This window comes from Rhincodon typus, chromosome 36 (assembly GCF_021869965.1).
Source record: "Rhincodon typus isolate 14 chromosome 36, sRhiTyp1.1, whole genome shotgun sequence".
Taxonomy (NCBI): Eukaryota; Metazoa; Chordata; class Chondrichthyes; order Orectolobiformes; family Rhincodontidae; genus Rhincodon; species Rhincodon typus.
This window is the reverse complement of record NC_063367.1, coordinates 4879586-4905062: the sequence shown is the minus strand read 5'-3', so window position 1 is coordinate 4905062 and position 25477 is coordinate 4879586. Positions and strand designations below refer to the sequence as shown.

At 41.7% G+C, this 25477-nt stretch overlaps 1 protein-coding gene across 1 annotated transcript in view; it reads right to left on the bottom strand.

Moving 5' to 3' along the window:
- Positions 1-19072: 19072 nt before the first annotated feature.
- LOC109935210 (adaptor related protein complex 3 subunit beta 2) overlaps positions 19073-25477 on the bottom strand; it is a 173048-nt gene continuing 166643 nt past the window's right edge. Inside the window, exon 28 of the mRNA XM_048617141.1 lies at positions 19073-19248. Within this exon, the coding sequence (XP_048473098.1) occupies positions 19098-19248 (151 nt within the window). The 3' untranslated portion in view covers positions 19073-19097. The remainder of the gene's footprint in view (positions 19249-25477) is intronic.

Sequence of the window (25477 nt, the reverse complement as noted above, 5' to 3'; positions counted from 1 at the left end):
TATCCATCTTCTATCCGCCTCCCCCTCTCTCCCTATTTATTTCAGAACCCCCTTCCCCTCCCCCATTTCTGATAAAGGGTCTAGGCCCGAAATGTCAGCCTTTTTGCTCCTATGATGCTGCTTGGCCTGCTGTGTTCATCCAGCTCTGCACCTTGTTGTCCCCCATTTTTGCCTTGTCTCTTTTTACTGTTAACAAGCTAATCTTCTACCCATGCCAATATGTTACCCTCATACCATGAGCTCTTATTGTCTGCAATAACCTTTGCTTTGGCACCTTATCAAATACCCTCTGGAAAATCCAGATACAGCATATCCACCAGTTCCATTTTATCCATGGCAAATGTTACTTCTTCAAATACCTCCAATAAATTGGTTAAACATAATTTTCCCTTTCACAAAACCATGTTGACTTCGCCTGAATAAATACCGTGACCTTCTCTAAGTGACCTGTTACATCATCTTTACTAATAGCTTCTAACATCTTTCCTATGATAGATGTGGACCTAACTGCCCTGAAGTTTTCTGCTTTTCAAATAAAGGAGTTACATTCACTATTTTCCAATCTAATGGAATCTTCCATTAATGTAGGGAATTCTGGAAAATTAAAAACAATGCATCAACAGTTTCACTAACCACTTCTTTTAACACCCTAGGATGAAGTCCATGAAGACCCAAGGGATTAATAGCCTGCAGTTGCAACTATTTGCTCAGTACCACTTCCCTGGTGATTGTAATTTTCTTGAGTTCCTCCCTCCTTTCCATTTCCTGATTCTAAGCTATTTTTGAGATGTTCCTTGTATCATTTATAGTGAAGACCATAGACTAAGTAATGGACTACTTCTCAAAGTTTCAATTACATTTAGCCAAACACTCCTGATATTTGGTCACCTGAGGGATTGGGAAGAGGGAAGTGACCAGATCATTGGAGCTCCCCAGTCCTGAGCACAAATCTAGGCTGTCACTCCAGGCAGTACTGTGGAAGTACTGCAATGTTGGAGGTGCCCTCATTCAAATGGGAGATTAAACCCTGGCTTAGTCCAGAGGAAACAGGAGATTATGGAGGTCCTCCAGGAAAGCCACTGCATTGAGGTCAAACATTGTAACTTTCAGCTGATAAGGCAGTGTTCCAAGCCAAGTATCTTGAAGAAACTCAAATGCTTTTCCTCCCTGGGGATGAGAGGGTTGTAAATATCAACCAATCAGATGACTCAGAAAGCAGGAGCGTCTGTCCAATTGTGGAACTTGGAGGGCAGGCTGAAGTCTATGAAAGCCAATCAGGTTCAGTTGAAAGATGGGCAGAGGTGGTCACAGCCAATGAGATAGGTGTCAGGGTAAACTGGAAGTTGTCAGAATTGATCGACCCAGTATCACTTTCACCTAATGTTTCTCACTCATAAAGTTGCCAACCAAGCTGTTGGCTCTGAGATTACCAGAGAATTACCTAACAAATATGATGCTAACTGTTTTACTAAACATTTTAATTTAGGTAGAGGAATCTTTTGGAAAGGGCTCTAGATTTTCAGTTTTTCCTGATGAAAGCAGTATTGTTTCTGTTTTTGTTTCAGTATTTCCTGCTTGTAGAATTTGACAATGTACTGGGATGTGGGAACTGAAATGTTAGTGAGCTTTATTTAATTTTGGAAATGATGCCGAGATTTACCTATAGAATAATAGTGAAAGAGAGGGTGGCAATGGTGGCTCAGTGGTTAGCACTGCTGCTTCGCAGTGCCAGGGACCTGGGTTTGATACCACCCTTGGGTGACTATCTTTGTGGAGTTTGCACATTCTCCTGTGTCTGTGTGGATTTCCTCTGGGTGATCCAGTTTCCTCCCATAGTCGAAAGATGTGCAGGTTGGGTGGACTGACCATGCTAAATTGTCGATAATGTCCAGGGGTGTGCAGGCTAGGTGAGTTAGCCATGGGAAATGCAGGGTTACAGGTATAGGGTAGGGGCTGGGTCTGTGGGTGTTGCTTTTTGAAGGTTTGGTGTGGACTCAATGGGCCAAAGGGGCTGCTTCCATACTGTAGGGATTCTATGACTTGCATTCCCAGGTACCTTTCATGCCCACCACTAGCTTCCCCAAAAACTTTACAGCTAATGGAATATTTTTTGAAGAATGGCATTGATCTGTATGTCACTCCACTAGGTATAGATTGGCATCTTCAAAATGCACCCCCTTATCACATCCTCTGTCTTCAATAAGACAAAGAACTGCAGATGATGGAAATCTGAAACAGAAATTGGTGGTGAAACACAGCAAATCTGTTGTGGAAATTGACGGTAGTGGCATACTCATTTAGGTTAGCCGCTGATTTCTTGAATATGGACCAGTCACTTGACTCCAAGCAGTCATGTAGGAACTTGCCCGTTACCTCAAACCAGCACTATACGACTTTCTGTACTGGATCCTCATGCTTCAGTCACTGCTTGTAAGCCTGGAGAAGGTCTGATTTACCAAAGTGCAGACAGGGAATGGAGTGGTAGGCGTCTTTGACAGTTGTGTAGCAATGGTCCAGGGTATTTGGGCCTCTGGTGGGATAGGAGTTATGTTGGTGGTATCTTGGTAGCTTGGTAATGGCCACTGTTGAAATGTAGGATGCATCAGCCAATTTGTACACAGCAAGCTCCATCAGATAGCAGGAAGATAATGAACAGTTAATCTGTTTTTGTGATGTTGATGGAACGATAAACATTGATCCTGCTGTTCTTTGAAAGAGTGCCACAGGATTGTTTATATCCACTGAAGCAGGCCCATGGTTTAACATATCACTCAAAGGTTCCATCTCCAACAGTGCAGATCACCTTCAGCAGTGCACTGAAGTGAGCCATGAATTTTTGAGCTTTAGTCCTAGGATGAGACACAACCATCTGACTCCAAAGCAAGAGTGTAACCACAGTCATATTAAATTGTAAAGTACCAAACGATGTGTCTATCTAGTGTAACAAAACAAATCAATGGGAGTAATTTTTCCAGCCACTGTACAATGTGGGCAATTGCGAGAAAGTTGGGGAAATACACAAGAATGAAAAACATTAGAATCTCAATTTTGAGAAAAAAAAGTCTGATTTTTCCCATAAATTTTCAGTGGCTAGATGAGAATCCCTCTAGAAAGTGGTGAGGACTGACTCACACATATTAGTATCTCACAATTATCAAATCTCACCTCATTTGTATTCAGGTTGGTATTCTCCCAGGGACCACTGAGAAATGAAATACCATCAATTCCTGACTTGAAAGTTAGAGTGTATACCTGGCAGAAAGTAATAGAAGACAGAAACAAAAGCACCTGATGAAGAGTCACTGGACTCAAAACTTTAACTCTGTTTTCTTCCTACAGATGTTGCCAGATGTGCTATATTTCTCCCCCAATTACTGTTTCTGTCTCAGATCTCCATCATCCACAATTTTTTGTCTTATAGAAAACAAAGGGTGGTGACAAGGGGGAGCACTTTGAAGATGCCAGTCTGTAAGTAGTGGACTGCCACAGGGATCAGTGGTGGGGCCACAAATATTTACAATACATATTAATGACTTGGATGGTGGAAGTGAATGTATATCACCAGGTTTGTGGATGGTACTAAAACAAAGAGGTGAGGATGACACAAGGAGTCAGCAGAGGGAATATAGACAGGTTAAGCATGTGAGCAAAAACATGACAGATGGAATATAATGTGGAGTTATGCACTTTGGCAGGAAAAACAGATGAGGTGAATGTTATTGTAATGGAGAAAAACTGCAGAAAGCTACAGAAGAGAGGAATTTTGGAGTCCTGGTGCATGAACAACAAAAAAACAAGCAACCAAGTTCAGCAGGTAGTAGGGAAGACAAATGGAATATTGACTTTCATTTCAAAGGAACAGAATATATAAAAGTAGGGAGATTTTGCTAAACTATACAAGGCATTAGTCAGACTACATTTGGAGTACTGTGAATGGTTTTGGGCCCCCTATCTAAGGAAAGATATACTGGCATTGGAGGCATTCCTAGGCTGATACCAGATATGGAGGGATTGTTGTATGAGAAGAGGTTGAGTAGATTGGGCCTGTAGTCATTGGAATATAGAAGAATGAGAGGTGACCTTATTGAAACATTCAAGATTCTTCAGGGACTTGACATGGTAGATTGAGTCATAGAGATTTACAGCACGGAAACGGACCTTTTGGTCCGACTTGTCCATGCTGACCTGATATCCTAGATAAATCTAGTCCCATTTGCCAGCATTTGGCCCATATCCCCCTAAACCTTCCTATTCATCCAGCACCTCCTCCTCTGTAATATAGACATTTTTTAAGATGTTGCTATTTATTTCCCCATGTTCTATATCTTCCATATCCTTCTCCGCAGTAAACACTGATGCAAAATACTCATTTAGCATCTCCCCCATCCCCTGCGGTTCCACACATAGGTGGCCCTGGTGATCTTTAAGGGGCCCTATTCTCGCCCTAGTTACCCTTTTGTCCCCAATGTATTTATAAAATCCCTTTGGATTCTCCTTAATCCTATTTGCCAAAGCTATCGCATGTCCCCTTTTTGCCCTCCTGATTTCCCTCTTAAGTATATTCTCTCCGGCTTCTATACTCTTCCAAGGATTCACTCAATCCCTGCTGTCTATACAGGACATATGCTTCCTTCTTTTGCTTGACCAAAACCTCGATTTCTCTAGTTATCCAGCATTCCCTACACCTACCAGCCTTGCCCTTCACCCTAACAGGAACATACTGTTCCTAGTCTCTGGTTATATCATTTTTGAAGGCTTCCCATTTTCCAGCCGTCTCTTTACCTGCAAACATTCGCACCCCCTACCCAACCAACTTTTGAAAGTTCTTGCCTAATACCATCAACATTGGCCTTCCTCCAATTAAGAACTTTAACTTTTAGATCCAATCAACCTTTTCCATCACTATTTATTACTAATGGAATTGTGGTCATTGGCCCCACAGTGCTCCCCACTGACACTTCAGTCACCTACCTTGCCTTATTTCCCAACAGTAGGTCAGGTTTTGCACCTTCTCCAGTAGGTACATCCACATACTGCATCAGAAAATTTACTTGTACACATTTAATAAATTCCTTTCCATGCAAGCCCTTAACACTATGGCAGTCCCAGTCTATGTTTGGAAAGTTAAAATCCCCTACTGTAACCATCCTATTATTCTCACAGATAACTGAAATGTCCTGACAAATTTGTTTCTCAATTTCCTGCTGACTATTGAACTGTCAATATTACAATCCCAATAAGGTGATCATCCCTTTTTTATTTCTCAGTTCCACCCAAATAACTTCCCTAAATGTATTCCCAGGAATATCCTCCCTAAGTACAGCCGCAATGTTATCCCTAATCAAAAATGCCACACTGCCTCCTCTCTTGCCCCCATCCTCCTCCCCTTTCTATCCTTCCTATAGCATCTGTACCCTGCCAGTCCTGTCCATCCCTGAGCCACATCTTTGTAATTGCTATGATATCCCAGTCCCACGTCCCCAACCATGCCCTGAGTTCATCTGCCTTACCTGTGAGGCCTTTCATTGAAATGAATACAGGTTAATTTATCAGTCCTACCTCATTCTCTGCTTTGTTCCTGCCTGCTCTGACTGTTTGATTTGCTCCTTTCCCAATTGTACCAGTCTCAGACTGATCTCTTTCCTCACTATCTTCCAGGGAACCCCCCCCCCCCCCCCCCCCCCTACTAGTTTAAATCCTCCTGAGCAGCTTCAGCAAGTATCCTTGCCAGTATATTAGTCCCCTTCCAATTCAGGTACAACCCATCCTTCTTACACTTCTACTACTGAAGGGGTTCCAATGATCCAAAAGTGTGAATCCTTCTCCCCCACGTCAGCTTCTCAGCCAGGCATTCACCTGTTCTATCTTCCTATTCCTACCCTCACCAGCTCATCGCATTGGGAGTTATCCATATATTACTATCCTCAAAGACCACCTTTTTAAATTCCTGCCTAACTTCCTATATTCTCTCCTCAGTATCCCATTCTTCTCTTTTCCTCTGTTTTTAGTTCCAATATGTACAACGACCTCCTGCTGGTCCCTCTCCCGTTTGAGAATATTCTGCACCCTCTCCAAGATATCTTTGATCCTGGCCCCAGGGAGGCAACACACCATTCTGATTTTTCACTATTGACCGCAGAAACATCTGTCTCTGCCTCTGACTAGTAAATCCCCTATCACAATCGATTGCTTGGAACCTGATGTACCTCTTGTTACATTAGAGCCAGTCTCGGTACCAGAAACTTGGCTGCCAGTGCTACATTCCCCTGAGAGTCCATTACCCCCTACATTTTCCAAAACAGCATCCTTGTTTGAGATGGGTATAGCCACAGGACCTTCCTGCACTAACTGTCTCCCTCCCCTACCTTTCCTGGCAGTAACCCACCTACCTAACTATATCTGTGGTTTTTCTCCCTTCCTACAGCTACCGTCCATCACACCCCCTAGCTCCTGTAAATTCCTCATTGTCTCTAACTGCCAGTTCAACCAATCCATGCGATTCATTAGGATGCTCAACCAAACATACTTCCTTGCAGACATAATCTTCAGTAATATGGAAACTCTCCCTAATCTCCCACATCCGACAGGAAGAGCATATCACTCTACAAAAGGCCATCTTTGCACCTTAACAATCTACAGAAAAAAAAAGCCCAGTCTTACTGCTCTAAAAAGCACTGCTCCAGGCTAGCTCAGTACCTATGCTTTATATTTTTAAAGTTTAATCAAGAGACAGATCTCAATAAAACAAATAATTAAAAAGAACCCACTGTTCCACTTTTACAAAATAAATGGTAAGGTTATACTTTAAAATAAGCCACTTAGCTGCTCCCCTGCTGTGAACTCTGCCACAGAGGTTTCTCCAAGGTCAGCCATGAATTTCACTGTTTGTTAATTTTTATTAGATGAATTCCAATGTCTAGAGATACTTGAAATCAAACAGCAGAGGCAGTAGCTGTGCAGATTCAGTGCTGGGTCAGACAGCAGTGTAGATTTCATTCTCCGTTTGAATCACTTCCCATGCGGTCACTGCCACTGCCTTTGTCTGTCTTCCTCCTTTTTTAAAGTGCCATTGTTTTGATTTTTTCCCCCAAAGTTCCAAAACAATGCAACAGTTTATAAAACAGTAATTACTGCTCCTAGAATTCGAGGAAATCAGCCCCAACACTGAAAATACCTCAAAAAAGGAGCAGGTCTAGAAAGGTTGTGGGAGAGTCTAGGGCCCAAGGGCATACCTCAGAATAAGGGATCGCACATTAAATACAGGGATGAGGAGGAATTTCTTTTCTCAGATTGTAGTGCATCTGTTGAATTCCTTACCACAGAGGGCACTCAAGGCTAGGTCATTAAATATATTCAAGGCTGAGACAGATAGATTTTTAATCAGGAAGGGAATGAAGGATTATGGGAAAGAGGCAGAAAAGTGTTGAGGATTATTAGATCAGCCATGTTCTCACTGAATGGCAGAGCAGACTCAATGGGCTGAATGGCCTACTTCTGCACGCAACTTGCAAGTGTCTTCTCTGGGAATCCAGGTTGGCCAGCATCCCCCAACACCTCAGGGGGAACTGTATGGGCAACGGCCACCCACAACCCCAACCCATCCATAGAGGTTGGCACTGGCAAAGCTCTTGCCTCTCCATATTATTATAGCCCATCTTGAAATCACTTATAATACAGTTAACCACTTCAATACTGCACTTTGGAGTTAACAAACATCTTACAGTGTAATGCTGCTGCCAGTCCACTCTGTGTACAGGGACAGACATCCGTTTCATGCATCGGAACATAAGACCATGAGACACGGAAGCAAAGTTAGGCCACTCAGCCCATCAAGTATGCTCCACCATGTGATCATGGATTATATGTTTCTCAAACCCATACTCCTGCCTTTTTCCCCAATCCTTGATCCCCTTTCTAATGAAGAACATATCTAATTCTGTCTTAAAGATACTTAACGATTTGGCCTGAGTGGCCTTCTGCAGCAATGAGTTTCCCAGATTGACCATCCTCTGGTGAAGAAATCACTCCTTGTTTCAGTTCTAAAACATTGTCCCTTAACGCTGAGGCTTTGCCCTTGGGTCCTAAACTCTCCCACTAATGGAAGCATCTTCTCCACATCCATTCTATCCAGGCCTCTCAGTATTTTGTAGGTTTCAATCAGATTCCCCCTCATTCTTGTAAACTCCTTCGAGTACAGACCCAGAGTCCTCAACCACTCCTCATCTAACAAGCCTTTCATTCCCAAGATCATTCTTGTGAACCTCCTCTGGACCCCCTTCATGGGGCATCTTTGAACTCTTAGCTTACTTTCTTAGTGCTCACTCACTTTGCACTTACTTGGGTGCTCACAGCATCTCTACTTTACAATTTATGTACAGACACAAAGCCAGGCAACTTGTCATGTTTGATAGCACTGAGCAGACAAGGAGGTGGACATGTTGGTGTCCAACACCATGCAACATCAGCGTTAAACCTACAGCATGTGGCAGCAAATATATGCTGCACGTGCTTCAACCAAATGGTTGCGTCTGAAAGTTAAAGGGAAACAGTCCTTAGTCCAGTAAAGGAAGACTATGGCCATTTGGGGGCTGATATGTCCTCAGTCAGGAAAAGTGGTGGGGTGTCCTGAATGAGGGAGTCAGAAATGCAGAGGGGAAGAGGAGTATGCAGTTTGCAGAATGGGGTGTGTGAGGGTAGATGCTGCACTTGATAGTGAGTGCTGTAGATCGTAGCCTCATTGTGAGGTAGGTGGATTGGCAGAGTTAGAGTGATGGTGAGGTAGCAGAGAGAAATTGGTGACACTTACCCTTGAGGAGCACAGAGGGTCTTGCGGCATCACCCCATGCTCTCCCCAGACCAGGGACACTGCACTGACCCGGGGCTACTTCAGGCCAGTTGCTGGTATTTGAAATTGTGTGCAGCTGTGGTTTAAACACGGTGCCTGTGGCATGACCACAGAATGGGCCTGGAAAACACTTCCTCCACTGCTGAGTGCAAGTTTGTGCAAGAGAGGTGCTGTAGAGGTGCAGTGCATACTTAATGAGGTGAGCAGCATAAAATTCTGACTGAAAAGACACAAGGGCTCACAGAAGGAAACCTTCCGTGCTACTCCCCAAAATTGACACCAAGCCAAATTTTGGGGACATTCCATCCAACATATCTTCTGGCTATCTTATACAAGGGACTCTGGTCATTTCTAAGTGAGCCCTGCTGCTGTCTGTGTTATTGTGTACAGTGGCTACACAGAATGGGAGACTATATTTAGGTCTGTTTCTGAGTTGCCAGCTATTACAAAGTGGTCAGTCGGTTTTTGCTTGTTTAATAGCTTGGCCTGTGCACAATTATGTCACTTTGCCAGACTGCAGGGCAGGATTTGAAGGTGCCATCTGAGTTTTCCTGTGTCACAATGGAAATTGTAGTTCCAAGTTTTTGTAAATTGAGTTCAGGTTTTCAAAGTGCTCTGCTGGTAATTGCCCAAGATATTGCTTAACTAGTCCAGCAATATTATCACAGTGCCGCAATTTGCAATATTGAGATACAATCCTCAGGAGCTCATCAAAAATCTATCCCCACCAAGGCAGGCTGTAGAAGGATTCCTAACATCATTTATTTTCACAAAGATACAGGTCCAGAACTGGAGAGACATTAACAATTATTGGAACATAAGAAATAGGAAGTGGAGTAGGCGTTTGAGCCATTTGATAAGGTCATGGCTGATCTACCTCCAGTTCACTCTCCCACACTGTCCATATATCCATTAACTCCCTTAATACCTGTAAATGTAGTGATCATTTAATGATTAACCATCCACAGCTCTCTGTGATTCTAAATTCCAAAGATCTACAACCTCTGATTGAAGGAATTTCATCTCACCTTAGCCCTAAATGTAGATGCCTTGATCACTGAGTGTTTATAATAATGGGTCAGCCAAACAATGTAGAATTATGGTGTATCACAGCGTTGAATCTGATTTTCAAATGCTCTTGTGAAGCAACTTGGGATGTTTTACAACATTAAATGCACTATATTAATGCAAGTTGTTGCATTTGAGGCTTGACTCAAACCATCAGGGCATGAACTGAATAAGAAAGACCTCATTGAGCCACATAAGAGATGATATAGCCTTGACACAGACCTTGGAGCCAATCAAATTAAATCAATCCACATGATGAGGTGAGAAAGTTCATGCACTAGTTTAGCTGATATGAGGGAATACTTATTGATTCACATTTCAATATTGTACAATTGGGCAGCACTGCATATCATAAAGGAATATGTAGATCATAACTGAAGAGACAGTTTGCCATAGGCCATTTTCTGGAATTGTACTGACAGTATTTTGGAGTTTCTGATACGGCTATTACCTCCACGTAACAGTTCAAAACATGGCCGAGAACAAAAGATGTTGGTTTTCTAAATGTGTAATAGGCACCTTTAGCTGAGTAATGAATATGCTCTATACATGTTAATCATGCTTCTACTGCTCCCAGTCTGGCCAAAGTTGCTAGCCATGCTAATGTCTTGTCAATTACATTGTTAACGAGAAACAGGTGGTGGATATTAATTTTTTGAGCACATGTAAAAAGAGAGGGGTCTAATGATGTGTTCGTAGTGTCCCTATCTCTGCTTCAGAGGTGTGTAATAACATCTCTGAATAGGTTAATTAGGAAAATATCTACACATAAAAAGGAGGGGCTCCTGTGGCACAGTGTCAGTGTCCCTCCCTCTGAACTGGGAAACACAGGTTCAAGTCGCTCTGCTCCAGCGGTGTATAATGACATTTCTGAATGGTTGATAAGAAAATATCCATATGTGGAAGGAGAACAGCATGGCCATTGGGAATGTTGGATGAGAGCTGTAAGACTGAATAAATCAGAGCTAGCAAGAATTGCAGATGCTGGAGTTAGAGATAACACAGTGCGGATCTGGAGGAACATAGCAGGCCAGGCCGCATCAGAGGAGCAGGAAAGTTGACATTTCAGGTTGGGACCCTTCTTCAGGAAAATATTGTATAAGTGTTGCCTGCCGAGTTGCAGTTATTGGAGTATGTGCATGTGGGTATTCATTATTGTTACAATCATCACATTCTACTGTACAGTCTTGTAGTAAGGGTTACTGCGACAAATGTTATATATTCATTACTTTATTAGACAATGTTTCCAGTAGGACATCTTTATTGTCTTTTATCTTCTACTGTATACTGTATGTATCAATTTTTTGGAAGGTTAGAACTGACTCAATAATCTTTCATTATAAAATCTTTTGCCATTTTGTAAGGTTCTCCGAGAACAAATGCAGTCCCCTACAAATGGTGGGATTTTGCTGTAAATGAATGGCTTGTGGTTCTCAAACGTCAGGAGCTGCTCGATGGTGTCATGGAAGCACAATGAGGGATTAGGATTTGGAATGTGTGCCTGAGACTGTGGAGGCACATTCAATCATGATTTTCAAAAGAGTTGGATAATTATTTCAAGAAAAATATTCTGTTTGGCTTTGAGGAAAAGGCAGGTGAGTGGCCCTTGGTGAATTGATCTTGCAGTGTGCCAGGACAGACACAGTGGGCTGAATAGTCTCCTGTGCTGTAACTATTTTATGATAATATGCATTGTATTGTTTAAGACTGTTTAAAAGAGAAAAAACTGGCACTAATAGATTCCAGTAATCTTGGAAATTATTTTATAACACAAACAAGAAGCTTTTACACAGCACCTTTACCACACTAAACATCATCAGGAGATTTACGGGGTACAAGATATCCACAGTGAGAGAATTTTATTACTCATTATGAGTACTTAATGTTGATTAAGTGTTCCATTCTCTGCTGAAGGAACTACATTATGTTTCATGAATATCCATTTTCACGCTCTTTTGAAGATTCAACGAGTAAAAGCAGTCATGGACTACAGGCCAGGAAGATCCCAGCATCAGTCACTATTCCCAATCTGGGGTATTCCAAATAGTTTCAGTATCCATTGCTGATGGAAAGGGAAGATTAGCCAGAATGTGTGTGCGTGTGTTTATGTGTGGGTATGCTTGTGTGTAGGCATTTGCATATACCTGTGCATGAATTTGTGTGAACATACCTGTTTCTGTGCATGTACATGTTGTTTGTGTGTGCTTACATGTGTTTGTGTGTGTGTGAGTTAATGAATGCGCATATGTGTGAATTATCAGCATTAAAACTACACAGGGGTAGCATGTAAATCCATCCTTGAAAGCTTCCAAAACACTTGGGAAAATTCAATCATGGGGCACACCAATCAGAGAAAAGATGCTGCAAGGGAAGCGGTAGGGAGGTTGCACGAGAGGTGGGATGGAAAGGCTCAAGGTATGGGAGAAAATCTGCAAGCAGTAAGCTGTAAGGGGCAGGGAGAGAGGGAGAGGCTGGAAAGGAAAGAGGGGAGTGTTGGAGGCTGCAAAGCAGAGAAAACAGTTGTAAACCTGCCAACAAAGGAACATGCAGCTGACTGAGAACTAGGAAAGGTTAGCATTGTTGAAGTAAATGAATTCATTGCAAATGGGTATGGAATCTCTAGCTTAAGGCTACATTTGTTTTAGAGCTATTATATGGGGAAAGATGTAGTAGATGCTATTGTATTGCACATTGTATCTGCTTTAAAAATATTCAATGAGCCAGCTTCTCCTATTCTCTCAGGGAAGATAATTCCAAAGATCCACAACCTGGGGAAAAAAAAATTCCTCATTTCCATCTCAAATGGAGACTTCTTATTTTTAAACCATGACCCCTTTCAGATGGTTACATTCAGGCCTCCATCTTCTGTATTTATGCTGAAGAGACAAAGCGATTCCAAATTAAGGCCGAGCTCCGGTGCCACATCAACCATAGCCCCATTCGCCAGGAGCAAACCTCCAGATATTTTTTACTGAATGAAACATCTTGTGGTCAATCAGCTTCTTCCAACAGGTTGGTCTGAGATCTGGAATTTGATGATAAATCCTGGGCATGGAACCTGCCCTTGATGTGAGGAAGTAGCTGTTTACAATTGCAGGATGTCCTTAAGTACTTTACAGCTGACCATGTACTTTTGAGGTGCCATCCACAGTTGTAATGAACCACAGTTCGAAATAACATACTATTGAACCAGTGCAGTGATTTGATTCAGCTTGGTTTATGGGCCTTTGGGTAAATATTATTCAAGATACTGACCACCCACAACAATGAATAAATATCAGAGTCTAACAAAGTTTTGAGTTTCTCAGCAGCTTTTTAATTGAAGTTTTTGTGCAATAAATTAACCTGCCCAAGCAGTTGGGTCGATAGCCATGTAACAACCAAACACTGCCACTGGAAGGATACCATTGGCAAAGCAACAAGGAACTAATTACGAATTAAACACAGTGAACTGCATAAAGAACAGGGTGCCTCTCTCTCTCTCTCTCACTCTTTGTTGAGGAAGACGGGGAAATCAGGATTTCATACCCATCAGTATTTTGGAGTTATCTCATTGCTGTGTGTAATTCTAGTGAATTTTAACCACTTTTTCAGGAAATGCTAGGGGCATGTTGGGGTGAAATCTTTGGGAGGGATGGGGTACAGGGACAATTGCCTTATCCTACATGATGAATGATAAAGAGAGAGCAAAGCTCCTGTGAGGCCAGCAGTGTTAGAAACAGGAGTAGGTCGCTGCAAGCAAACTGGTTCTGACCAAATTCATTGAGCAACATGAAGGAAGAGGAAGTGTGAAATCTCCAGGCAGATCATACATGGAACCCATGATATTAAGGAATGGAATAGCTATGGATATTTCTCACATTTAAATTTGTGGGGGCGGGAGGTGCACAGATTTTTCACCCACACTGCTACCTCATACATAACATCCTGAAAACAGATCTCTGTATGGTCTCTTTCTCCCTCAGCATATGGATAGGTGAAAGATGAAGATCACATACACATGGCACACACACTTTCCCTTACAGATGTTCTAGGTCAAAACCTGAATATTAGAGCCAGGCCGTTAAACAGTTAAATCAGGGAAATACCTTTCACCCACACTGACAGACAGATAATAAAGGTACAGTCACCATAGTTCTATTCCCTCATTAGAGAGAGAGAGAAAAATGACTGCTGGTGAGTTAACTTGCAGGTCACCACACCTCAGGCGAGGGGAGACGTTGAGAAACAAAGTCCTTTATGGTAACCTCACTGGTGTATGAATTGAACCTGTGCTTGTTGACAATACTCTACATTGCAAACCAACCAACTGAGCTCACCAACCCCACAGAAAAAGACACACACACACACATCAGAAACTCCCTTCCTCTGAGAACAGTGTAGATTTTAAGTGAACTGGAAATTTTGAAGACTGAGACAGCATTAGATTTTTGTTAAGCAAAGCACTCAGGAATTTTTAAAGCAAAGTTGGTGATATAGATCTGATCCAATGGTGCAGTAGGCTTGAGAGGCTGAATTGCCTTCTATTCCGAACTTTGCTCCCTTGACACAGAACTCTGGATGATGAAAATTGAATGACGAAGTAATTAAAAGAAGTCTTGTATATCTTTTTCATATGTATTTTTGAGAAAACAAAATGGGAAATAGAGGAAAAGGGCACAAATCGCGTTGCTCTTCAATTGAATTGAATCAAGTCAGACAGTGAAAACCACATGGGTTGAATGGACTGTTTCTGGGCAGTGTTATTCCATGATTCCATGATAAGGCATAATGAGTCCGTTTTGAGAACACGTATCACATTGTAGGGTATGAGAACCAAAGCACAAATTTGTTTCTTTTGCAAATGGAATTTGAAACATATCTCAAGTGGCCAGCACTCCATTTTAACTTGCAGTTGTTTTTATAATGATCAGCTTTGTGCAGTTAAACTTATAGTTTCCAGAAAGCCCTATTAGTCAAGTGCTTAAAAATTTTACCCAGAGAGGTGTTATGGTTGCACGTTTTCCGTTTCAGCATAAATTAAATATAATTTGAAAAGTGCAAGAAAATAGAATAAACATTTTCAGTCTTGTACCAAGGATGGATGAGAATAGTTCCATAGAATCCCTACAGTGTGGAAACAGGCCGTTCGGCCCAACCAGTCCACATAAACCCTCAGAGCATCCCACCCAGACCCATCCCCCTATAACCCGCCTAACCTACACATCCCTGAACATTATGGGCGATTTCGCATGACCAATCCACCCAGCCTGCACAGCTTTGGAATGTGGGAGGAAATAGTATGGGATCCTTTTTTAGATAGTGGTGTAGGGTGTTCTGTACACAACTATCTCTACATTATTATTACATTCATCCACATTTTCAATGGGAATGGTCTATGCAGAAGTATCCAAAATGTTGATGTCGGGTCTGTAGTGTGTGGGTGGGAGTCTGTGTTTTTGTCACTTTTTGTGTGACTCTGTTTCTTATTTTCAGTCCACACTATTGGCTAACAACAATGCGAAAGGGAGAGCCAAATGTGTTAAGGCAAAGCCTCCATCAGCAAGTGTTCTGCTGAGTGTCCTTGTGGTAATATACTGAAATTGTGTCACTTGTAGTTCCAAATTAAAGCTTCAGTGGCAGTTGGAGAAAGTTTAGCCCCCACGGACACACAGTGTGTAGGTCCACCAGCATATACCCTGGCACTCATGAACTAAACTCCCAAACATGGGAGAATAGGTCCACAGGCTTGATGATACCTCAACACTGTTGAAGGTTAATGGTGGAAACTGTGACCAAAAAAACCTGAAATGAAGCTCAAAGGTTTCTAATTACATCATCTTTCCACCAAGTCCTACAGATAAGTCAGTGCAATAAGTAGCACTCCATATTCCTTTGGATCAACTGGGAGGGACAAGAGGGGTCCCTGATACTGGGCAATCCAGGGTGTCCATAAATTTTGCCCAAATTTATGTCCTAGTGAGAACACTCCAATTTCATTTCCAAGTATTAACACAACCTGGGAGGCAGCAGTTACGAAGTTTAACATAGAGTTAATGTCTATGTGGATTTCTTAAGTTGCACTTACAAACACTGCAGCACAACCAATGGTGGAAGGTTCCAATTACAGTGTGACATTTACAAACAAATGAATTGACAGTACAGATTAAAAGATGAAAAGATATCATTCTAAAATTAGGACTCAACTGAATGACTTGATCCAATGAATGTCTTTCAATAGGCCCACTTCAGCTAAAAATTTTGGCACCTTGGCAAAACATCAGAAATGATTAAATATTTTATTAAAAATATTGATTGGAATTTTTTGGATAATTTAAGCTCTCATTGGAAACCTATTTCGCTTTTAAAACTGTACAGGTATTTCTCCTAAAACACAATAGTTGCGTTCTTGTGTGACCTTGCACTATAGAAAATTGCTTTATAAAATCACGTTAAGGGGAAATTGCTATAGAAAAATCACTATACTGTACAATAGAAAGTTCACGTTATCCAAACAGCGCCCACTATTCAATCATGTTACAGCCAATTTGCATTAACGAAACACACGTTATAGCAGAAATACCTGTATGATCCTTAGCTCCTTCATGCCAAACACTTCATTGGCCAATAGGAGCCACATGACTGTTTGTATTGTCAGTAAAAGTGATTACTACAATCCTTATTCCTTTTTTTCTATAAGTGATTACTACAATCCTTATTCCTTTTTTTCTAATTATTTCATGGAATGAGAATTCCTGGCAAGGTCAGTATTTGCTGCCCATACATGATTGTCTTAAATAGAGTGGCTTAATTGTCTCCAAATCAGTAATCTAATAGTTCAGGTTTATTTTCTTTACTCTGTCTTGGGATGTGGACATCACTGGCTCTAAATTTCCTTGAAGTGAGTGTTTTTAGGCCTTTTCAGAGGGCAGTTAAGAGTCAATCACACTACTGTGGGTCAGTTCATGCAACGAATGCAGATTTTCTTCCCTAAAGGACATAGCAAATCAGTTGGGTTTTTCTGATAATTGATGTTAATTTCATAGTCACTGAGACTAGCTTTCAATTCCAGATTTTAAAATTGAATTTAAATTTGACCAGCTGCTGTGGTGGGATTTCAGTCCATGACACCAGAGCATTAGCCTGGGTCTCTGGATTACTGGTCTAAAATATCACTATACCAACACCTCCTTTTTGACCTCTCTCAGCTCCAAGCACAAATCCTGTCCAGGGCCATTTGGAACAATTGCCTACAGTCTCCACACAAACAATTCCTCGACATCTGGTTCCAACACCCCTCCAGACTCACACTTGGAGTATCATTTATCATCCTGCCTCAATGCTCGGCTCTCTCCCTTAGATCTAAATTTGAGGGGTGGGTGCTTCCCCTCTCAAAGCAGTTCAGATGGCTGCTGACCATCAGCTACCCAAATAGGTACCAAGGATACAAGCAAAATACTACAGATATTGAAATCTCAAACAAACACAAGGAATGCAAGCAAACTCAGCAGGTCTGGTCCATCTGTGGAGGGAGAAACAGACGTAATGTTTCGACTCCAGTATGACTCTTGTAGTTTGACAAAGGAAGTATTTCAGAGACAAAGCATGTACCACAATATCTAAATAAAAACCAAAAGAACTGCAGATGCAGTAAATCAGGAACACAAACAGAAGTTGCTGGAAAAGCTCAGCAGATCTGGCAGCATCTGTGAAGAAAAAAATCAGAGTTAACGTTTTGTTCTGAGGAAGGGTCACCAGACCCAAAACGTTAACTTTGATCTTTTTTTCAGAGATGCTGCCAGATCTGCTGAGCTTTTCCAGCAACTTCTGTTTGTGTATCCACAATACATCACCATTTCCTGTCTCAGTACAAGCCCAGTACTTCCTTCACTGGCTGCTGCCAGGGGAGAATAGTAAGGAATTCTCAAAGGGAATGGAGAAATATTTGTCTCTATGAACATGTCTTCCATAATTGCGGCAACATTTTTCAAAGTTATGACCACAAAAAGCACTTAAAAAATCTTTGCCTGCAAACTGGAAGATATTGATTCTTACAACGTCATGATGTATTTTATGGTTGTCAAGCAAAACGTGTAACTCATGAGATTGAGGTGCTATATTTTGTTTGCTGATGATTTAGATTCAGTTTAATATATATCAGGCAACAATTTTCTATAGTAGACCAACTCAGAAGATTGAATATCATTGTTAAGTGAAACCAGTGCAGGAGATCAGGTAAGCAGTGGGACAGAGTCATTAAGAGGCTGATCAAAAGAGGAAGGTTAATGGAGAAGAGAGAGGCAGAGTGGTTTAGAGATGAAATTCCAAAAGAGATAAACACAAGTGATGAAAATCCATTGAGTAAAACATTGACATTTGAAACAGAAAAGGGGAAAATCTTCAATTCAGGGGCCCTGATAACCAATAAGAATTGAAACAGTATCAGATTTTTCAGTGGAGTGTGGCAGGGCAAAGGGCTGGTTGCTCAACTTTTAGAAGTCAACTTATTGTCATCCTTCAGCAAGTTAATCAGGATCTCATCACACACAACACTTAAGAAAGAATACCATTGCACTGGAAGCAGTTAGGGAAAGAATCATTCGATTGATTCCTGCTATGAAGGAGTTGTCTTGTGAGGAAATACTGGACAGATTGGGCCTGTAGTCATTGAAGTTTAGCAGAATGAAAGGTGATCTTATTGAAACCTAGGATTCTGAAGGACCTTGATAGGGTGGATACCGAATGGATTCTTCCCCATGTGGTGGAGTTTAGAACTAGAGGACACAAGTTGAAAATTAGGAATTTTTGTCTGCAAGGAGCAGTGGGAGGCCAGGTCTTTGAGTTTGTCCAGAACTGCATTTCACGTTTGATTGACAAGGGAATCAGTGGTTATTGGGTGGGAGGAGACAGGAAGGAGAAGTTGAGGCCACAATCACATCAGCCATGATTATAGAGAATAATGGAGCAGGCTCAAAGAACCAAATACTCTACTCCTGCACCTTATTGTTTTGGATATTGGAGAAGGTTCTGTCCTAACTAAGTGAATGCTTTTCATTTCAGTTGGGCTGTATCTCCTGCAGCCAGTGGTTTCTTGAGTGGCTGGGTGCTGTCACGGGTTGTGGAGGATGCAAGAGCTGAGTGAGAGGCAACTCCCAAACCCCAACCCCACCCCCACCATGTCAGACTGAGAGATATATGAGCTTCATCACTGGGTCAGTGCCTGCATTATGTCTTTCACCATCATCGTGCCAATCACCATCTTCTCACAGTTAATCGTTAGCTGAGCAGCTCCATCTTCTTTGGCTACCAGGGTAACGAGAACCAAAGCACCACCACTGATTGTTCGAGCAGCGAACCTATGAGGAAAAAAGAGACAAGGCAAGACAGCTTACTTAAAGGAGGTTTGATAGCACATCAAAGATCCCCACAAATCAGCAAGACTGATCATGTTCAATTAGAAAGTGCTGCATTTATGTTTAAACTCAAGATTACCAACAGTGATTAAAGTTTCAGGTTTTAAATAACCTCCGCTTCTGCACATGGCCAGGGAACACTAGGAATTTTGTTGTTTAGAACACAGGAGGCTGTTCAGCCCACTGTGGCTGTGCTGACCCTTTGTAATGTTAATCCTACAGCCCCCCCACCCCTCACCCTTCTTTACCATAACTATTTAAACATTGTCTCTTAAGATTAATACCTCAACTACTCTCTCTAGCAAAATTATATCTTGCACTTCAGCACAAACTCTATCCAGAAAACCTATCTCTTAATTAATGCTTTTCACTTGAGTTTGGCAGGGAGCTAAGTTCTTAGACAGACCAGAGCTTACTTCATGAATCCCTCAAGGACAGATAATAATTTATACCTGCCATTTGAGTGAACCCTATTTGCACTGTGGGAATAGTTAATAGTCCTAAATTATCGGTCTCACATTCCTGTGACAGTTTGTGTTTTGAGCCAATTGTCTTTGCTCATGGGATTTCCAAACAGGCTGTGACTGGTGTTACCACTGGTAGTCCTCTTTTAACGTTGCCCTACATTATTATCACTTCAAAGATGTTTTTATCTTTTGGGCCTACTTCTTCGAGTTATGTTGGTATTTCTGGTTTTAGGTCATGCTGGAATCTTCCGACATTGGGACCTGACTACAATCCCTGATCCTAATTTAGCAGGGAGTGAGTATGAAAAGACCATAAGACACAGACAAGAGGGTCAACAGGAAATGCTCAGCACAATTTCTGGATTTTTAGTCATTTGCATTGGCATCAGGTAGACAACAGTAAATTCATTAACAGGTAAATTAAGACTCAGATGTTAAAATGATTCTTGCAAAAGAATCCACGGTGATATCTCACCAGTATCACCAGCTATTTTTAACACAATGTCATAGAGATAAAATTACAACAATCTCTTCTTTTTGCTTCATTTTTTCTTTTGTTTTCTGATTTATCATTTGTGATGTCTTTTTTGTGGTTTATAGTTTGTAAGGACTTTAATCTATAGTAAAGAGGACCAGGGAATAAGGGCTCTAGAGTAAGTGATATTAATTGATATTAAACATCTTCTAAAAGAGGTAAGTCATGGCAGGAGAGCTCAAATCCGTGGTTCCCTGTGGGAAGCTGGGAACATTTCTGGTGCCTAGGGTCAGCATTTGTGAAGGATATATCTCTCCAGATGCAGCTCTTGAAAGCCCAGGTTTTAGAGATGGAGCGGCAATTAGGGACATTGTGGAGACTTCATGGGATCCGGAGGTCAATCATCTCAGCTCCAGGACATCTCTGCAGGAGTTCCTCAGGGTAGTGTCCTCGGCCCAACCATCTTCAGCTGCTTCATCAATGACCTTCCTTCCATCATAAGGTCAGAAGTGGGGATGTTCGCTGATGATTGCACAATGTTTAGCACCATTCGTGACTCCTCAGATACTGAATCAGTCCATGTTCACATGCAACGAGATCTGGACAATATCCAGGCTTGGGCTGGCAAGTGGCAAGTGACATTCGCGCCACACAAATGCCAGGCTGTGACCATCACATATAAGAGACAATCTAACCTCCGCCCCTTGACATTCAATGGTGCTACCATCACTGAACCCTCCACTATCAACATCCTGGGGTTATCATTGACCAGAAACTCAAATGGACTCACCACATAAACACAGTGGCTACAAGAGCAGGTCAGAAGCTAGGAATACTGCAGCAAGTAACTCACCTCCTGAGTCCTCAAAGCGTGTCCACCATCTACAAGGCACAAGTCAGGAGTGTGATGGAATACTCCCCACTTGCCTGGATGAGTGCAGCCCCAACAACACTCAAGAAGCTTGACACCATCCAGGACAAAGCAGCCCGCTTGCTTGGCACTACATCCACAAGCATCCACTCCCTCCACCTCCGACGCTCAGTAGCAGCAGTGTGTACTATCTACAAGATGCACTGTAGAAATTCATCAAAGATCCTCAGACAGCACCTTCCAAACCCACGACCACTTCCATCTAGAAGGATAAGAGCACCAGATATATGGGAACACCACCACTTTCAAGTTCCCCTCCAAGCCACTCACCATCCTGACTTGGAAATATATCGCCATTCCTTCACTGTCGCTGGGTCAAAAATGCTGGAATTACCTTCCCTAATGGCATTGTGGGTCAACCTACAGCTGGTGGACTGCAGCAGTTCAAGAAGGCAGCTCATCACCACCTTCTCAAGGGCAACTAGGGATGGGTAAGGAATACTGGCCGGCCAGCAACATCTCACAAATGAATAGAAAAAAAATCCACAAAGTCACACTGCAGGCTAAGCCCCCACAGACTGATCACCAGACAGAACAAGAGAACTAGGCAGGCAGTGCAGGAATCTCCTGTGGCTATTCAACTGCAAAACAGATATACCACTTCAGACGCAATTGAAAGGGCTGACATCTCAGAGGGAAGCAACATCAGCTAAATCAGTGCACCACAATTGGCTCTGCTGCACAAGGGAGAAGTAAAAGGTTTGGGAATGCAATAGATATAGTGGATTCAATATTAAGAGAATAAGCAGATGATTCTGTGGAAGCAAAGGAAACTTAAGGATGGTCTATTGCCTCCCTGATATTAGGGTTAAGTATGTCTTAGACGTACAGAGAATTCTGGAGGGGAAGATGCACAGTCGGTCATCAGTGGTATAAAGAACATAGATTTTAAAAAAACAATCAGGACCAAGCAAAATATAGGCAGTTAGGAACTAGGTCGGAAAGTAGAACTTCAAAGGTAGAGATACCAGTGCCCTGTGCCAGTCTGAGTAGAAATAACAGGATATATCATGTGAATACATGGCTGCAGAGATGATGCAAAAGGGAGGGTTTCAGATTTCTTGGGCATTGGGACCGGTTCAGGTGAGGTTGGATCAGTACAAACTGGCCAGGTTACACCCCAACAGGGAGGGTATAGGAACCTATGCAAGGAGTTAGAGGAAGGGAAATCAAGTCTTTGAAAAGACAGAAAGGGGAATAAGAAAAGCGATAGGCAGAGAAATCAAGGGCGAGGATCAAAAAGGGCCATAGTGAAAAGTAATGGAAACATGACAAGTAATGTTGAAAAGACATGCCCTAAGGCTGTATGTCTTAATTCACTGAGCATTCACAATAAAGTGGATGAATTAATTGTGCAAATAAATGAAAACTGGTATGATATAGTCAGGATCACGGAGACATGCTGTAGGGTGACCAGAGAAGGGAACTGAATATCCAGGGTTATTCAATATTTAGGGAAGACAGACAGAAAGGAAAAGCTAATGGGGTAGCATTACTGGTTAAAGACGAAATTAATGAGGAAGAATATTAACTCCAATGATATGAAATCTGTCCAGGTAGAGTTGGGAAATTAGAGACGCATGCAATAAAGGAAAATTTGCAATCATGGGCGACTTTAATCTGCATTTAAATTGGACAAATATCCTAGGGGATTTGTTCCTGGAATGTGCACTTCATGGTTTTCTGGACTAATATGTTGGGGAACCAATGATAGAACAGACCATCCTAGACTGGGTATTATGTAATGAGAAAGGAATATTGGCAATCTAACTGTGCAAGACCCCTTAGGGATGAGTGATCATAATTTGTTTGAATTTTTCATTAAGATGGACAGTGAAGTAATTAAATCTGAGATTGAAGACCTGCATCTAAATAAAGGAAACTACAATGGTATGAAGTGCAGATTGGCCAAGACGGACTGAGGAACCAGAGTCTATAGGTGTGAGGCTAGAAAAGCACAGCAGGTCAGACAGCAACCAAGGAGCAGGTAACTCAACGTTTTGGGCTAAAACCGCTCGTTAGATTGGGGGATGTTACTTAAAGGGATGACTGTGGAAAGGCAATAGCAAACATTCAAGCATGCATCGGTTAACTTCCACAGACTCGAAGAGTGGGAGCAATTTTGAATTCAAAGCGAAACAAAGGATTGGTTAAGGAAGGGAAAACAGAATAAGAGCGTAGTTTGCGGGGAACATAAAAACTGACTGTAGAAGTTACCAAATGTATGGGTAGAGAAAATGATTGGTGAAGACAATTGTAGGTTCCTTACTGTCAGAAAGAGTGGAATTTGTAGTGGAGAACAAAGAAATGGCTGAATAACTGAAGGCATACTGTGGTTCTGTGTTCACAAAGGAGAATACAAATAACGCACCAGAATTGTTGGGGAACTTGAAGGAGGAACTGAAGGGAATCAGTATTAATAAGGAAGTGGTGTTGGGGAAACTTAATGGAATAAAGGCTGATAAATCCACAGGGTTGATAATCTACATTTCAGAGTAATTATGGAAGTAATGTTAGAGATAGCGAATGAATTGGAGGTCATCTTCTAAAACTCTATAGAACAATTTCTACAAATTGGAGGGCAGCTAATGTAACCCCTCTTTTTAAAAAAGGAGGTAGAGAGAAAACTAGGAGTTATAGACCATTCAGCCTGATGTTGGTTGTGGGGACAAATGCTATGGTCCATTATAAAAGATTTAATAGTAGAGCACTTGGAAAACAGTGACAGGATCCAGCAAAGACAGCATGGATTTATGAAAGGGAAATCATGCTTGATAAATCTATTGGAAGGCAGATTATTATCCGAATGGCTATAAACTGAGAAACAGGAATGTAAAGTGAGACCCAGGTGTCCTCATATACCAATCACTGAAGATAAACATATGTGTGCAGCAGGAGGTGAAGCAGGCAAATGTTATGTTGGCCTTCATCGTGAGACCATTTGAGTACAGGAGCAGGGATGTATTGGTGCAATTGTACAAGGCATTGGTGAAACAACACCTGGAATTTTGTGTGCAGTTTTGGTCTCCTTATCTGTGTAAGGATATTCCTGCCATAGAGAGAGTGCAGAGAAGGTTTACAGACCGATTCCTAGGATAGCTGGACTGAGGTATGAGAGCTTGAATTGGTTAGGATTATATTCACTGAAGCTTAGAAGAATGAGAGGGAACTCATAGAAACCTATGAAATTCTAACAGGGCTTGACAGAGTAGATACAGGAAGGATGTTCCCAATGGCAGGGTGGGGTGGTTGCCCAGAACCAGGGATCACAGTGTAAGGATACAGCGTAATCCATTTAGGACTCAGATGAGGAGAACTTCCTTCACAAGGGAGTGGTAAGCCTGTGGAATTTGCTAACACAAAAAGCAATTGAGGCCAAATCGTTGTTTGATTTCAAGAAGGAATTCAATATAATTCTTAGGTTTAATGGGTTAAATCTTAGGATTAAATAGATCAAAGGATATGGGGGAAAAGCAGGAAAAGGCTACTGAATTGGATGATCAGCTGTGATCATAACGAATGGCGGAGCAGACTCAAAGAGCTGAATGTCCTCCTGCTCCTATGTTCTATGGTTTTATGTTTTATATGAGTGAATATTCAAGTAGCTTTGGTACAGAATTGCATCCTTCATTAACAAATTGAGTCCTTCTGTGTATTCAAACTTTGGATAAAGTTTTCAAATAAATGTGAATTTTATAATGTTTCTGTTATATTCAGTGATTTATTTTGTTCTGCAAGTTACTACTGCTAGGAATGCATAGTGCTGCACATGTACAGTATGATATTAGAACTTGGCTTTTCTGGGCAAGAATATGTCCAAAGGAATCTAACTCTGAATTAAACACTAATTCCTATGGGAATCCATGACACCCTAAAGCTGCGCTTCTCAGAAATGGAACCACAATGTTATTGAGGATTACCTGAACTTACATAGACCATAACTATGCCAGTGCTGTGCTGGAGAGCAAGACTGTACTGTTGGCAGCACAAAACGTTCATGTTGCCAAAGGAGAGACAGGTTGCTTAAGCTTTTCTTCTTGCACATATTAGGACAAATGCAAGAATGCCAAATTTCAAATGGTCACAAAAAACTTATGTTCCATGAGAAAAAGTTGCTGTTTTGTTGTTCATTTTTGTTGCAACATAATCTGCAGAAAGAGTACTGTGCACTTGTCCAGCAAAGGTCATCTCACACACACATGCATCTTATTAATTTTCAACTATGTGCAACAATGCACATTCAACACATCCCCGGCTTTCTGGCAACGATACGCCCCCACACATCTGCTGACTGACAGA